Source organism: Apteryx rowi, unplaced genomic scaffold, assembly GCF_003343035.1.
Source record: "Apteryx rowi isolate R43461 unplaced genomic scaffold, aptRow1 scaffold_32, whole genome shotgun sequence".
In the NCBI taxonomy this organism is placed as follows: domain Eukaryota; kingdom Metazoa; phylum Chordata; class Aves; order Apterygiformes; family Apterygidae; genus Apteryx; species Apteryx rowi.
Genome location: NW_020449641.1, coordinates 1,243,135 through 1,254,626, shown reverse-complemented (window position 1 = coordinate 1,254,626; position 11,492 = coordinate 1,243,135). Strand labels below are relative to the sequence as shown.

Below are 11,492 nucleotides of genomic sequence, written 5' to 3'. Positions count from 1 at the left end.
GTGGGGTGGGATGGGTGGTTTGGGGGGGGCATTGCAGGGTGGGGGGACCCCAGATGGGACAGGGGCACTGGGGGGCTCACAGGGAGACCTGGGGTGGGATGGGGAGACTGAGGGGACAGGGAGGCGGCAGGCACTGGGAGGAACCGGGGGGTGTGAGGGGGATTTGGGGGCGCCGGGGGCATGGGGAGGGTGATGGCAGCGGGGGTCCCCGCGTGGCGTGACGGCCTGTTCCTGCAGGGCTGGCAGCCGCGGCCCCGGACCCCGACACGCCGGCGGAGGCGGCGACGCCAGGTGAGCCGGGGCGGCGCTCACGCCACCCCCCCACCCCACGGCACTGCGGGCACCCCCGGCCCCCCGGCTGCCTGCTGGGCCGGGGGCAGAGGTTAGCGTCGGCAGCTGCCGGGCCGCGGGGCGCCCCCGACCCGCCGCCCGCTCGCCTCCGTGAGCACGATGAGGCTTGACAGCGCACCCGGTGTGGCTTGCCCCCGTCCCTGGGCGGGGGGACGCTGCCACCCTGCCGGGCATGGGGGCATCGCGTGCGGGACGGGGCGGCTGCGGGCGCCCGCCTCTCACCCCTGCTTTGTCCCCCCCGTCCCCGCAGGGAGCTGCGGGCGCCGAGCGGGGCCCCGCGCCAACGCCACGGCCCCCCGAGGACGCATCATGGGCGGCGGCGCGGCGGCGCGGGGGGCATGGCCCTGGCTGGTGTCGGTGCGGCTGCACGGGGAGCTCATGTGCGGAGGGGTGCTGGTGGGGCACGCCTGGGTCCTCACCGCCGCCCACTGCTTCGCCGGGTACGGCGGAGGGGGGGGCACAGCGATGGGGCGGGCTGACCCCCGTCCCCCCCCCCCCCCCCCCCGCTAACGTCCCCACTGCCCCCAGCAGGCACCAGAACGAGCTGGCGTGGACGGTGGTGGTGGGCGACCACGAGCTGAGCAAGCCCGACGCGGGCGAGCGGGCCGTGCCCGTCCGGCGCATCCTGCCTCACCCCAAGGTCGGTGGAGGTGGAGGAACCCCCCAGCCTCCCCCCCCCGATGCCGTCTGCACCCCCTCACCCCCGCCCACGCCACCCCTTTTCCTTCCAGTTCGACCCCAAGACGTTTCACGGGGACCTGGCGCTGCTGGAGCTGGCGGCACCCCTGGCGCCGTCACCCGCCGCGAGCCCCGTGTGCCTGCCCAGCGGCCCCGCCGAGCCCGGCCCCGGCACCGCCTGCTACATCGCCGGCTGGGGCTCCCTCTACGAAGGTGGGTGCCCGCCCCGGCGCCCGCGGGGCCGCCCCCTCGGTTGGGCGCCGCGCCCCGGTGCCCCTTCCCAGCGCCAGGCAGCAGGGAGCGGGCGCCCGCGGGTGCCGGCACAGCGGGGAGGTCGCCCCCGTGACGGGCGCCTCGCCCCGGCAGAGGGGCCGCCGGCCGAGGTGGTGATGGAGGCGCGGGTGCCGCTGCTCAGCCGGGAGACGTGCCGCGGCGCCCTGGGCAAGGAGCTGCTCACCAGCGCCATGTTCTGCGCCGGATACTTGTCCGGCGGCATCGACTCCTGCCAGGTAACGCCCGGGGCCGGGCGGAGCAACGCGGGTGCCGGAGCTGCCCGGTGCCGGCCAACGCGGGGACGTCCCTCCCGTAGGGCGACTCGGGGGGCCCGCTGGTGTGCCAGGACCCCTCCTCGCACCGCTTCGTCCTCTACGGCATCACCTCGTGGGGCGACGGGTGCGGCGAGCGGGGCAAGCCGGGCGTCTACACCCGCGTCGCCGCCTTCGCCGACTGGCTCAGCCTCCAGATGGACCGTGAGTGCCCGCCGGAGGTGGCCGGGGGGCACGGGACGGCTACGGGGCGGGCTGCCCCGGGGTGCCGCGGGGACACCCATGGGCAACAGCAGTGACCCCACGCCAGCGCCGGTGCCCCCGCAGCCTCGCACGCCAGCCGGGAGCCCAGCTGCTTCGACCTGCTGGCGCTGGCCCAGCTGCCCCCCGAGCGGCAGCCGGCCGAGCGCACCCGCCTCTGCGCCTTCTACGCCGGCGCCTGCCCGGCACCCCTGGGCCAAGCCGCCTGCGCCAGCCTCGCCGAGGAGACGTGCCGTGCCAGGAGGCGGCGATGCGGTGAGTCGCGGGGGCCGGTGGTGCCTCCCGCCGCCACCTGGGTGCCCCTCGTGCCAGGTTCAGGGCCCGTTTCTGGCGGCGCGGTGGCTGGCGATGCCGCTCACCCGCTGCGTCCGCAGAGCTGCACGCCTACGCCCAGACCTTGGTGGATCTCCTGCGCCGGGCCGGGGACTTCTTCCGAAACCAGCTCGACTTCTCCTTCCTCACCCGCACCCTGCCCCAGCTCGTGGGCAAGATCTACAGGCACCTCTTCCCTGCCCGCGTCCGCAGAGACGTCCCAGGTACCTTCCCGGGCTGTGCCGCCCCGGGCCCTCCTGGGGACATGCCACCATGCTGCCTCGGTCCCCGCCGGGCTGGCACCACCGCTGGGCTCCCCTTGCTGTCCTGCTCTCTGTTGTCCCCACAGGCTCGGCCATGGCAGGGGGCCAGCCCAGCCCCACAGCAGAGGGCACCCGGGGACCCCGGATCCCCCCCACCAGGTAAGGGGGGATGTGAGGGCACAGCTGGCCCTGGCAGGGCTGAAGGGTTTGGGGAGGTGGGCGAGATGCCCGTGGGCATCACCACGGGCCTGCCCAAAGCGTTGGGGTCCCCCTAACCTGGGCACATCTGGAAGGAGGTAGGCACAGCCCCCTGGAGCACCCAGAGCTGCTGGGGGTCCTGAGGCGGGTGGCACTGCCCAGGGGACGGATGCCACCTGGGGATGCCGGGCACCTGCCTGAGCTGGCCCTGCTGTGCTTGCAGGCAGGGGGCTGGGCTGCCGCCCCCCTTCGCTGGGCTCTTCCGGGCTGTGGGGCCCCAGCTGCAGGACTGGGTGGAGGCGCTGAGGGCCATGGCGGGGGGCAGCCCCCCAGTGCCCACCCCAGACAGGGAGCAGCTGCCCGGGGAGACGTGGCTCTTCCTGCAGGTATTTGGAGAGGGATGGGCTGGGGGGACCCCCTGCCCCTCTGGTGACGGTGCCACCAGGGACCAAGCCCCTGCAGTCCCCCCATGTCCCTCGGCCCTGTTATTCCTTGGACAGCCATGGGGGTGGCACCTCCACCGCCGCCACCACGGAGGGAGCATCTTGCCCTCCCCAGCTGAAACCAGTGCTCCCAGTGCAACCACTGCAGAGCCAGCTTTGGGTCCAACCCTGCAGTCACAGTTCCAACCCCATAGCCATCGGTCCAACCCCACAGACATGGGTCTGACCCCGCCGCTTTGGCTCTGACCCAAAGTGGCCACAAGGCAGCTACGTGTCCCCGAAAATCCGTCAGACGCCAGTCCTGCCATGCCCTGCGCTCTGCCGCCATGCGCCTCGGGCAGTGCCTGCAGGCACCCCACGGGTGCCCCACGGCCCACTCTGCCCCTCCGCCCCCTTCAGCCGGGCGAGGAGGCGGTGGAGGAGCTGGTGGGCCAGGGCAGAGCCTTCCTCACCCAGCTCCGGACAGAGCTGGGCCTCGGCACCCCCTACGAAGCCACAGAGCCACGACAAGCACTCGGAGATCCGGCGGGGACCCCTGGGCCGAACCGTGAGCCCCGGCAGGCAGGCAGGTTGGGGACAACGGGGCACCGGGGCTGGCATTCACTGCCCGGCAGTGCCCAGCGACCGTGTCCCCATTGGGGTTTTCACACCTCTCTCCGAGGCAGGGTCTGCAGCAGGTGGGCACCTGAGGGAGAAACGCGACCTGGTGCCCACGTTGCCTGGGGTGGAGGAGGAGGAGGAGGATGTCGGCAAGGGCCGAGGTAAGCGCCCTGGCTGCCGCGGGATCAGGTGCCAGCACACCCAGAAGGACCTGCGCCAGGTCACCTGCTGCCCCTGGCCATGGGGATGGTGGCAAGCCTGGCCTCGGCTTTGCACCCCGGTCTTGGGACTGCTTAGCCTGTGGGTCATGACAGATCTCCCACGTCCCTGGAGGTCCTCTCCCCCCGTTCCCTCGGGTTACTGAGGTGGCCAGGAAAGAGCTCAGATGTTCCTGGTCACAGTGGGGTGCCCTGGCCCAGCCCAGTGGCTCGTCCCCTCGCTCCACCATCCCTGACATCCCCGTCTCCCTCCCGCCCGCCCCGGGCTCCAGGCTGCCCCGGCCTCAACGAGTCGGCGGTGCGGGTCGGCGCGGTGCGAGAGCTGTACGCCTGGGTGCTGCGGGTGCCCGAGCCGGACCTGGCCATGACCTTCCAGGAGGTGAGCACCCCGACCCAGCCTGGCTCTCCCGCTGCCCGCCCGGCTGCAAAGCCCTGGGGGCTCAGCTGGCAACGCTCCCGCGAGGCGCCGGTTCGAGTCCCCCTTGGGGAGCCGGGCGATGCCCGCCCTGCAGCTTGCCAGTTGCCGTCCCACCGTGCCCCCCGCCACAGCAGCGCGGCCGCCCTGGGTCTCATAGTATTTTCCTCTCCCCGCAGATCCTGGTGGACCTGGGCTCCAAAAATGCCAAGGGGCTGTACCGGGCGCAGGTGCGGGCCACGGTGGGGGGCCGCCCCACAGCTTTCGCTGGCCTCGTGGGCCTGGAGAGCGACTCGCTGGCCCGCAGCATGCCTGGCCTGGTGGCCTTGGCGCTTGAGGCCTTGAAAACCTAACGGTGCTCGCTGTGCCCTGGGGCACCGTGCCAGCACGGGGACATGGACTGAGGCAGGGGTCTCTCACGTCCTTCAAGCCCCAGCGCCCCCCGGCTCAGGCACTTCCACGCTCTTGTCCCACATTGTGCCTCAGTTTCCCTCTCGCTGCCAGCACTGCCCGACCTCCCCAGGGCGATGGAGCATCTTGGCCAGGGATTGCAGCCCTCCTCGCCCCTGAGGCCCCTGCCTTGGCCAGACCCCTCCCCCACTCCAGTTTCCCCAGCATCACCCGGGCTGTTATTTATTTGTACAGAAAAAGGTTTATTTTTCAATAAAGAAGGGCTCTATTTTCCGGTAGCTCATGAGTCTGAGGGCAGTGATGCGCCACGCGGTGCCAGCGAGACAGGCGCCGGCGGGGCCTTTCGGCGCGTGATGCAGCAGCCCGCTGCCTCTCCCTTCCCGTCACCCCACCCCCCCGAGCAATGCCCCCCCAGCATCAGTTTACACCCCCTGGCATCGATGCTGAGCTCCGGCCCCCCGGCCTGGGGGGGTCGTGTGCCCTTTCCTGCCCTCTGGGCACCCCGGGATGCCAGCCTCCCTCCCCATGCCTGGCGTCACCTTCCCACGCCCCGGGCACAAGGCAGGATCCAGGAGGGCTCTGCCACGTGGCTTGGAGATGCCACGGGGGTGCAGGGGGACATACCTGGTGGCTGTGGCTTGAGCCATGCCTTGGGGCTGAAGGGGGGGTACCCCCTGCCCACCCCGTGCCCCAGGGCCTCCCCCCGGTAATGCCCTCTTTCTGCAAGGGACCCGGCCGCCCAGCCCTCGGGCACTGCTGGGCAGGCAGGAGGGGGCTGGCACCGGCGCCTGCGGGGTCCGGCCCGGTCCCTCTGCCCAGCCAAGTTGGAGAGTCCCGGGTTCCCGCGAGGTGGCAGGGGTCTGAGCCACCACAGGAGGGGGCCATGGGGAAGCACCCCGCGCCCCTCAGCACAGCAACCGGTGCCCACCGCGGTGCCTTCCCCTCTGGGGACCCACGCGAAACCTCCTACCTGGCGGACGGCCAAGCGTGTCCTCGCCCACCAGTGCCCAGCCGGGAAACCCCTGCCCTCACGTACTGATGGGTGCCAACACCTTTACCCCCTGCTGTCAGAGAGCCTGGTTCCCGTCATTGCCCCCCGGCGCCCGCTGCCCCTGCCAAGCAGCATCCCTGGACCTGCCTAGCAGTGGGAAGGGACCTCACTCCTCCGACCACGCGGCAATGCAAGTCCTGGAGCGGGCACGGGAGAGGTGCTGGGCAAGGGGCAATGGGGGGAACACCGTTATCCAGCCAGCCAACACCAGCTGCACCTGCCCATCTCCCCTTCTCCGGGCACCGGGGTGCCGGAAGAGGGGGGGCCGGAGCTGGTATCCGGTCTCATCCCCCTTCCTCCTCAGCACCTGGCACCGTCCATCTCCCCTCTCCTGCCTGCAGCCGGACATCCGTCCCCTGACGGCAGGCGGGGAGGTGGCAGGGGGCCCAGCACGGCACGGGGCGGGAGGGCACCGCAGGCACCGCATGGAGAGCCTCCCGGCACGGCTGGCCCTGCTCGGGGCACTGGTGCTGGCGGGTGAGCAAAGGGCTGGGGGGTGCCCGTTGGTGGGGGGGTTCTGAGCCCCCTTGATGGGGGTCAGGGCTGGGGGTGATGCTGGCAGGACCCCACTGGGCACAAGTGCCCCCAGGTGCTGCTGACATGCGTCACCCAGCTGAGTATCGCCTTCGCCGCCATCCTGCCCGTGCTGCTAGAGCCGTGTCCTTGCCTGAGCCGTGTGTGTGTGTGTGTGTGTGTGTGTGTGTGTGTGCACTGCATCCGTGTGTCCCCATGTGTGTCCATCTGTCAGCATGCATGGTGCCACTGCATCCATGTCTGTGTCGCTGTGTGCCTCTGTGTGTGCATCTGTGTGCACAGTGCCACCACGGCTGTGTCCCTGCGCATCTCGTGTCTCTGTGTGCGTGGAGTCAGTATCTGTGTGTTCATGTGTCCCCGTCTGTGTCCCTGGCCACATGTCCCTGGCTACGTGTGCCCACATGCCCCATGCATATGTGCATTCCTGCATGTCCACCTCCGTGCCCCTATATATGCCACAGGCACGGCAGCATCCTGGTCTGTTCCTGTCCCCCCATCCTTATGCCACCCTGCCCTCGCCAAGTGTCCCCATGGGGCAGCACTGGGTGGTCCAGTAACCCCCCCCAGACAGGGCTGGACCTGACCCTGCGCCCCTCAGGTGGGCTCTGCGTGAACCAGGAGGAACGGCTCATCCACCACCTTTTTGAGGAGAAGGGCTATGACAAGGAGGTGCGCCCTGTTGTCTCCATCGACCAGACCGTGGATGTCTACCTGGCCCTCACCCTCTCCAACCTGGTCTCACTGGTGAGCCCCCAGAAGGCATTGCCTGCCACCTCAGGGTCCCCCAGGGCCCCACCATCGTCACCTCACCCCAAGGGGTGGGTTTGTGGGGTAGGCCCTGCATCGTTCCCTCGGATGCCCTGGCTGGCAGTGGTCAGGGGGTCCCGGTGACCGGGCTGGGGCAATGGCCGAGCTATATGGCCCTGCCCTCTCACTGCACTGTGTTGCTGTTGCAGAAAGAGGCAGATGAGACACTCACCACCAACCTGTGGATCGAACATGTGAGTAGGGGAAGGGGGTGCCAGGGTCTGGCACTGCCAAATTCTTGCCAGCTTCCCTCCTCCGCAGCCCCCTGCCCTGGGCAGCGGCCTCGCAGCATGCCACGACAGCTGTCTCCTGCCCTGGCACCCTGGGCAGGGGGACGCCAGGGCATCAGTTGTGCCCTGGAGCATGGAAACAGGGCAGCCTGGTGTGGTGAGGGGTGACCCGCCGATCCCCCCTCCCAGGGCTGGACCGATTACCGCTTGCAGTGGAACGAGTCCGAGTTTGGGGACATCACGGTGCTCCGCCTGCCGCCGGACATGCTGTGGCTGCCAGAGATCGTCCTGGAGAACAAGTGAGCCGTGCCTCAGTTTCCCCTTCTGCACCCCCACCCTGGGATGGCCAAGGCCCCCAGCTGCCTGTGGTGGGTGGCCGGTGCCCCTGGCCAGAGCAGTCAAGCCATTCCCAGCGCCGAGGGGGCCACCCTGCACCACCTGGCAGCCCTGGTGCCCACCTTGCTCTCTCTTGGGGCAGCAATGACGGGCTCTTCCAGATCGCTTACTACTGCAACGTGCTCGTCTACAACACGGGCTACGTCTACTGGCTGCCACCCGCCATCTTCCGCAGCACCTGCCCCATCAACGTCGACTTCTTCCCCTTCGACTGGCAGAATTGCACCCTCAAATTCAGGTGCTGTGGGGCCAGCAGGGGCTGGGGCAGCGCAGGCAGGAGGGAGGCAGGGCGCTGGGCTCCCACACTGCCAGCACATTCCCAAAAAAGAGTTTTGCTCCCAAGCGAGTGGCAGGTGTTTGAGTTATGGGAGGGGGGAGAAGAGCCCAGTGTAGGGGCGCTGCACCCTGGGGTGCCCAGGTATCCATCCTGCTGCGGTGCAAAATGCCATCGCACGTATGTGCCCTCTCCAGCGAGGATCTGGGCAGTGCCAGCCCCTGGTGTGCCCTAGAGTGGACTCCTCTCCTGGGTGCAGGTCTTGGTGCAGCCAGGCAGGACTCTGTGGGGTGACTCTGGGGGCCCTTGGCATCGTGCCGGAGACTGGGGCAGGTGGGTGACAAGGACATGGCAGTGGGCGCAGACCCTCACTGTTTGTCCTCCGGGCCAGCTCGCTGGCATACAACGCTCGGGAGATCAGCATGCACTTGAAGGAGGAGAGTGATGTGGAGACGGGCAAGTATTACCGGGTGGAGTGGATCATCATCGACCCCGAAGGCTTCACAGGTAACGTGTGCACCTTCTTCCATGCCCTATGGCAGCAGCACACCATGTACAGGGCAGAGGGGAACCCCACATGGGGCACAGGGGCAGCCCACCACCAGGACGCCCTGCAGCAGGCTCAGGGGCACCCTACCACTGAGACACCTGGTATGCAGGGCTTTGGCACCCTGGCACCCATCCCGCCAGGTATCTATCCCTACATGGAGCAGGGAGATCGGGTGCTGCTCTCAAGGATAGTGAGGTCCCAGGTGGGCTGGGCTTGGGGAGGACAGGCATGGCTGGGTTCCCCTGTGCCACTTGCCATCCCGTGTGCCCTGACAGAAAACGGGGAATGGGAAATCATCCACCGCCCAGCCCGCAAGAACATCCACCCCAACAACCCACCTGAGAGCAGCGAGCACCAGGACATCACCTTCTACCTCATTATCAAGCGCAAGCCACTCTTCTACATCATCAACATCGTCACGCCCTCTGTTCTCATCGCCTTCATGGCCATCCTTGTCTTCTACCTGCCTGCCGACAGTGAGCAAGCCCCTCAGCACCTGTGCTGGGCATGGGGACACCCCATGGGGCACCCCACATCCCACACCTGCATTGGGCCCTGGGACATGGGGACACCCCACGCAGGGCACTGGGACACCCCAACACCCAGCACAAGACAACCTGTCACAGGGATTCCTCAGGGGCACCCTGGCACCAGGACACCCCAAACAAGGGACCAGGATCCCATCATCCTGGCCAGGCACCCTGGCAGGAGGCACCCTGAGCAGGGCACAGGATACCCCATGTGGGGCACCCCTAAACCAGAACACCCTGCATGGGGCATTGTATCCCTGGGTGGGACACTGGGAGGGAGAGCTTGACGCTGTGGACACTGGGAGGGTATCCCAACACTGGGGACACTGGGAGGGATCCTGGCACTGGGGGCAGTAGGAGGGATCACAGCACTGGGGGGACCAAGAGAGGGACCAGAGGCAGGGGTTGCCCTGAGCTCACCTGCTCTCCAGGTGGTGAGAAGATGACACTGGTGATCGCCGTGCTCCTGGCCCAGTCTGTCTTCCTCCTGCTTGTCTCCCAGCGCCTGCCTGCCACCTCCCATGCCATCCCCCTCATTGGCAAGTGAGTCCTGGCCACCACCCGGCATCTTGGGGGCTGGGGGGTGGCAGAGGGTGACTCTGCCTGTGCTCAGCCCCATTGGTGATGCCAGCCCTGCAGCAGGGGAGAGCAGGGCTGAGTGGTCTGTGTCGTCGTCCCCCCACCCACCCAGGTACCTGCTTTTCATCATGCTGTTGGTGACAGCTGTGGTGGTGATCTGTGTCGTGGTCCTCAACTTCCATTTCCGCACTCCCAGCACCCATGTCATGTCCAACTGGGTCAAAGAGGTGAGTGGGGTGCCCCTGAGGAAGAGCAGCTGTGGATCAGCAGGTTTGGGTGCAGCAACAGGGGTGGCACTGTGCCCCACAGAGGGTATGGGGCAGCACTGCCTAGGCATGGCATCACAGTGCCCCATCTGCACCACCCCAAAGGGCTTGGCATCTTCTGCTACACACCTGGTTGGGGCTGGAGGGTGAGGACAAGGTGTCCACTCCAGGGTCTGTATGGCACCAGGGGCCATGCCCAGCCCTGACGCCTGGTCCCGTATCCCAGGTCTTCCTGGAGACCCTGCCCCGTCTGCTGCACATGTCGCAGCCAGCTGAGAGCCTGGCAGGTGCCCCATGCATCCGGCGCTGCAGCTCGGCCGGCTACATCGCCAAGGCAGAGGAGTACTTCAGTGTCAAATCCCGCAGTGAGCTCATGTTCGAGAAGCAGTCGGAGCGGCACGGGCTGGCCAGCCGCGTCACCCCTGCCTGTGAGGACTGGGGGTACATGGGAGGGTGGCAGAGCAGGGGTGCCCAGCGGTGGTTCTTTGGGGCCATCTTTTGGAGCACCCCATCCCGGGGCCCATCTCATGGCTCCCATGCCCCCAGGCTTGGCGCCGCCTGGCATGGACACTGGCCATGACCAGGTCTATGAGCAGCTGAAGCCGACTGTCGATAACGCCAACTTCATCGTGCAGCACATGCGGGAGAAGAACAGCTACAACGAGGTGGGTGCCAGGAGCATGGCAGGGGCGGACGATGCCCACGGCATCTCCCTCCCTGCTTATGGGGAGCCCCGGTGCCCACCGTGCCACCTGCTGCCCACCTTCCCTAGGAAAAGGACAACTGGTACCGCGTGGCCCGCACTGTGGACCGGCTCTGCCTCTTCCTCATCACACCCATGCTGTTGGTGGGCACCCTCTGGATCTTCCTCATGGGCATCTACAACCACCCGCCGCCGCTGCCCTTTGCTGGAGACCCCTACGACTACTGCGAGGAGAACAAGCGCTACATCTAGGGTGCCAGGGAGGTGGGGGGGGGGGGGACCCATGTGCCAACCTGCCCTTCCCATTCAGCCGCCTTGGTGTGGTGCTGCCAGCTGGGAAAATAAAGCTGAGTTTTTCTTGCCACGGGGGGCTGAGTTGGTGGCTGCTCTTGGTGCCCCTGGGCACAGGGCTCCCCTAAGCACACCGCGCGCACACCGGGGAGGGCAATGCCAGGCCGGGAGGGTGCCCAGGGAAAGGGTGGGTGCTGGGCACCCACCATGCCCCATCTGCAGTGTTAGGTGTCCTGAGCGTGGGGGTCCTCAGCTGTGGTCGGTGGAGGGGGAAGGGGAATTTCCCTTCAGGGCACAGCAGTACCAGCCCTGGGTAGCGCAGTGGATCGGACACTCGTGCCAGGATGTGCTGGGGAAGGGGACAGGCCCCCACATGACACCTGCCAACCCAGGCACACAGCCAGCAGTCAGAGAAGTGCCGTCAGCACCCATATCTCATCCGCATGCCCGCCAGGGAAATGAGACCCCTAGCCCAGAGGCACCAGCATCTCCCTCCCGGCATGCCCCATCCCACAGCACCGGGCTGGAGTGGACCGGAGTGTTTCCCTCCCCAGCTCAAGGGCAGGAGGCCAGGGCTCCGGTTTCA

At 68.0% G+C, this 11,492-nt stretch overlaps 2 protein-coding genes across 2 annotated transcripts in view; both read left to right on the top strand.

Moving 5' to 3' along the window:
- PRSS56 (serine protease 56) overlaps window positions 1-4,637 on the top strand; it is a 7,441-nt gene extending 2,804 nt beyond the window's left edge. The window contains exons 3-16 of the mRNA XM_026070998.1: window positions 238-291; window positions 602-791; window positions 883-991; window positions 1,083-1,242; window positions 1,396-1,538; window positions 1,619-1,778; window positions 1,902-2,090; window positions 2,210-2,371; window positions 2,497-2,569; window positions 2,832-2,994; window positions 3,451-3,598; window positions 3,729-3,806; window positions 4,142-4,248; window positions 4,464-4,637. Coding sequence (XP_025926783.1) covers window positions 238-291; window positions 602-791; window positions 883-991; window positions 1,083-1,242; window positions 1,396-1,538; window positions 1,619-1,778; window positions 1,902-2,090; window positions 2,210-2,371; window positions 2,497-2,569; window positions 2,832-2,994; window positions 3,451-3,598; window positions 3,729-3,806; window positions 4,142-4,248; window positions 4,464-4,637 — 1,910 coding nt within the window. The remainder of the gene's footprint in view (window positions 1-237; window positions 292-601; window positions 792-882; window positions 992-1,082; window positions 1,243-1,395; window positions 1,539-1,618; window positions 1,779-1,901; window positions 2,091-2,209; window positions 2,372-2,496; window positions 2,570-2,831; window positions 2,995-3,450; window positions 3,599-3,728; window positions 3,807-4,141; window positions 4,249-4,463) is intronic.
- A 1,534-nt stretch (window positions 4,638-6,171) lies between these two features.
- CHRND (cholinergic receptor nicotinic delta subunit) lies at window positions 6,172-10,867 on the top strand. The gene is made up of 12 exons (XM_026070958.1): window positions 6,172-6,223; window positions 6,879-7,024; window positions 7,237-7,281; window positions 7,507-7,616; window positions 7,796-7,951; window positions 8,379-8,494; window positions 8,813-9,013; window positions 9,499-9,610; window positions 9,759-9,873; window positions 10,139-10,340; window positions 10,459-10,577; window positions 10,685-10,867. Exons 1-12 carry the CDS (start codon window positions 6,172-6,174, stop codon window positions 10,865-10,867), a joined length of 1,557 nt encoding a protein of 518 aa, XP_025926743.1.
- The last annotated feature ends 625 nt before the right edge of the window (window positions 10,868-11,492 follow it).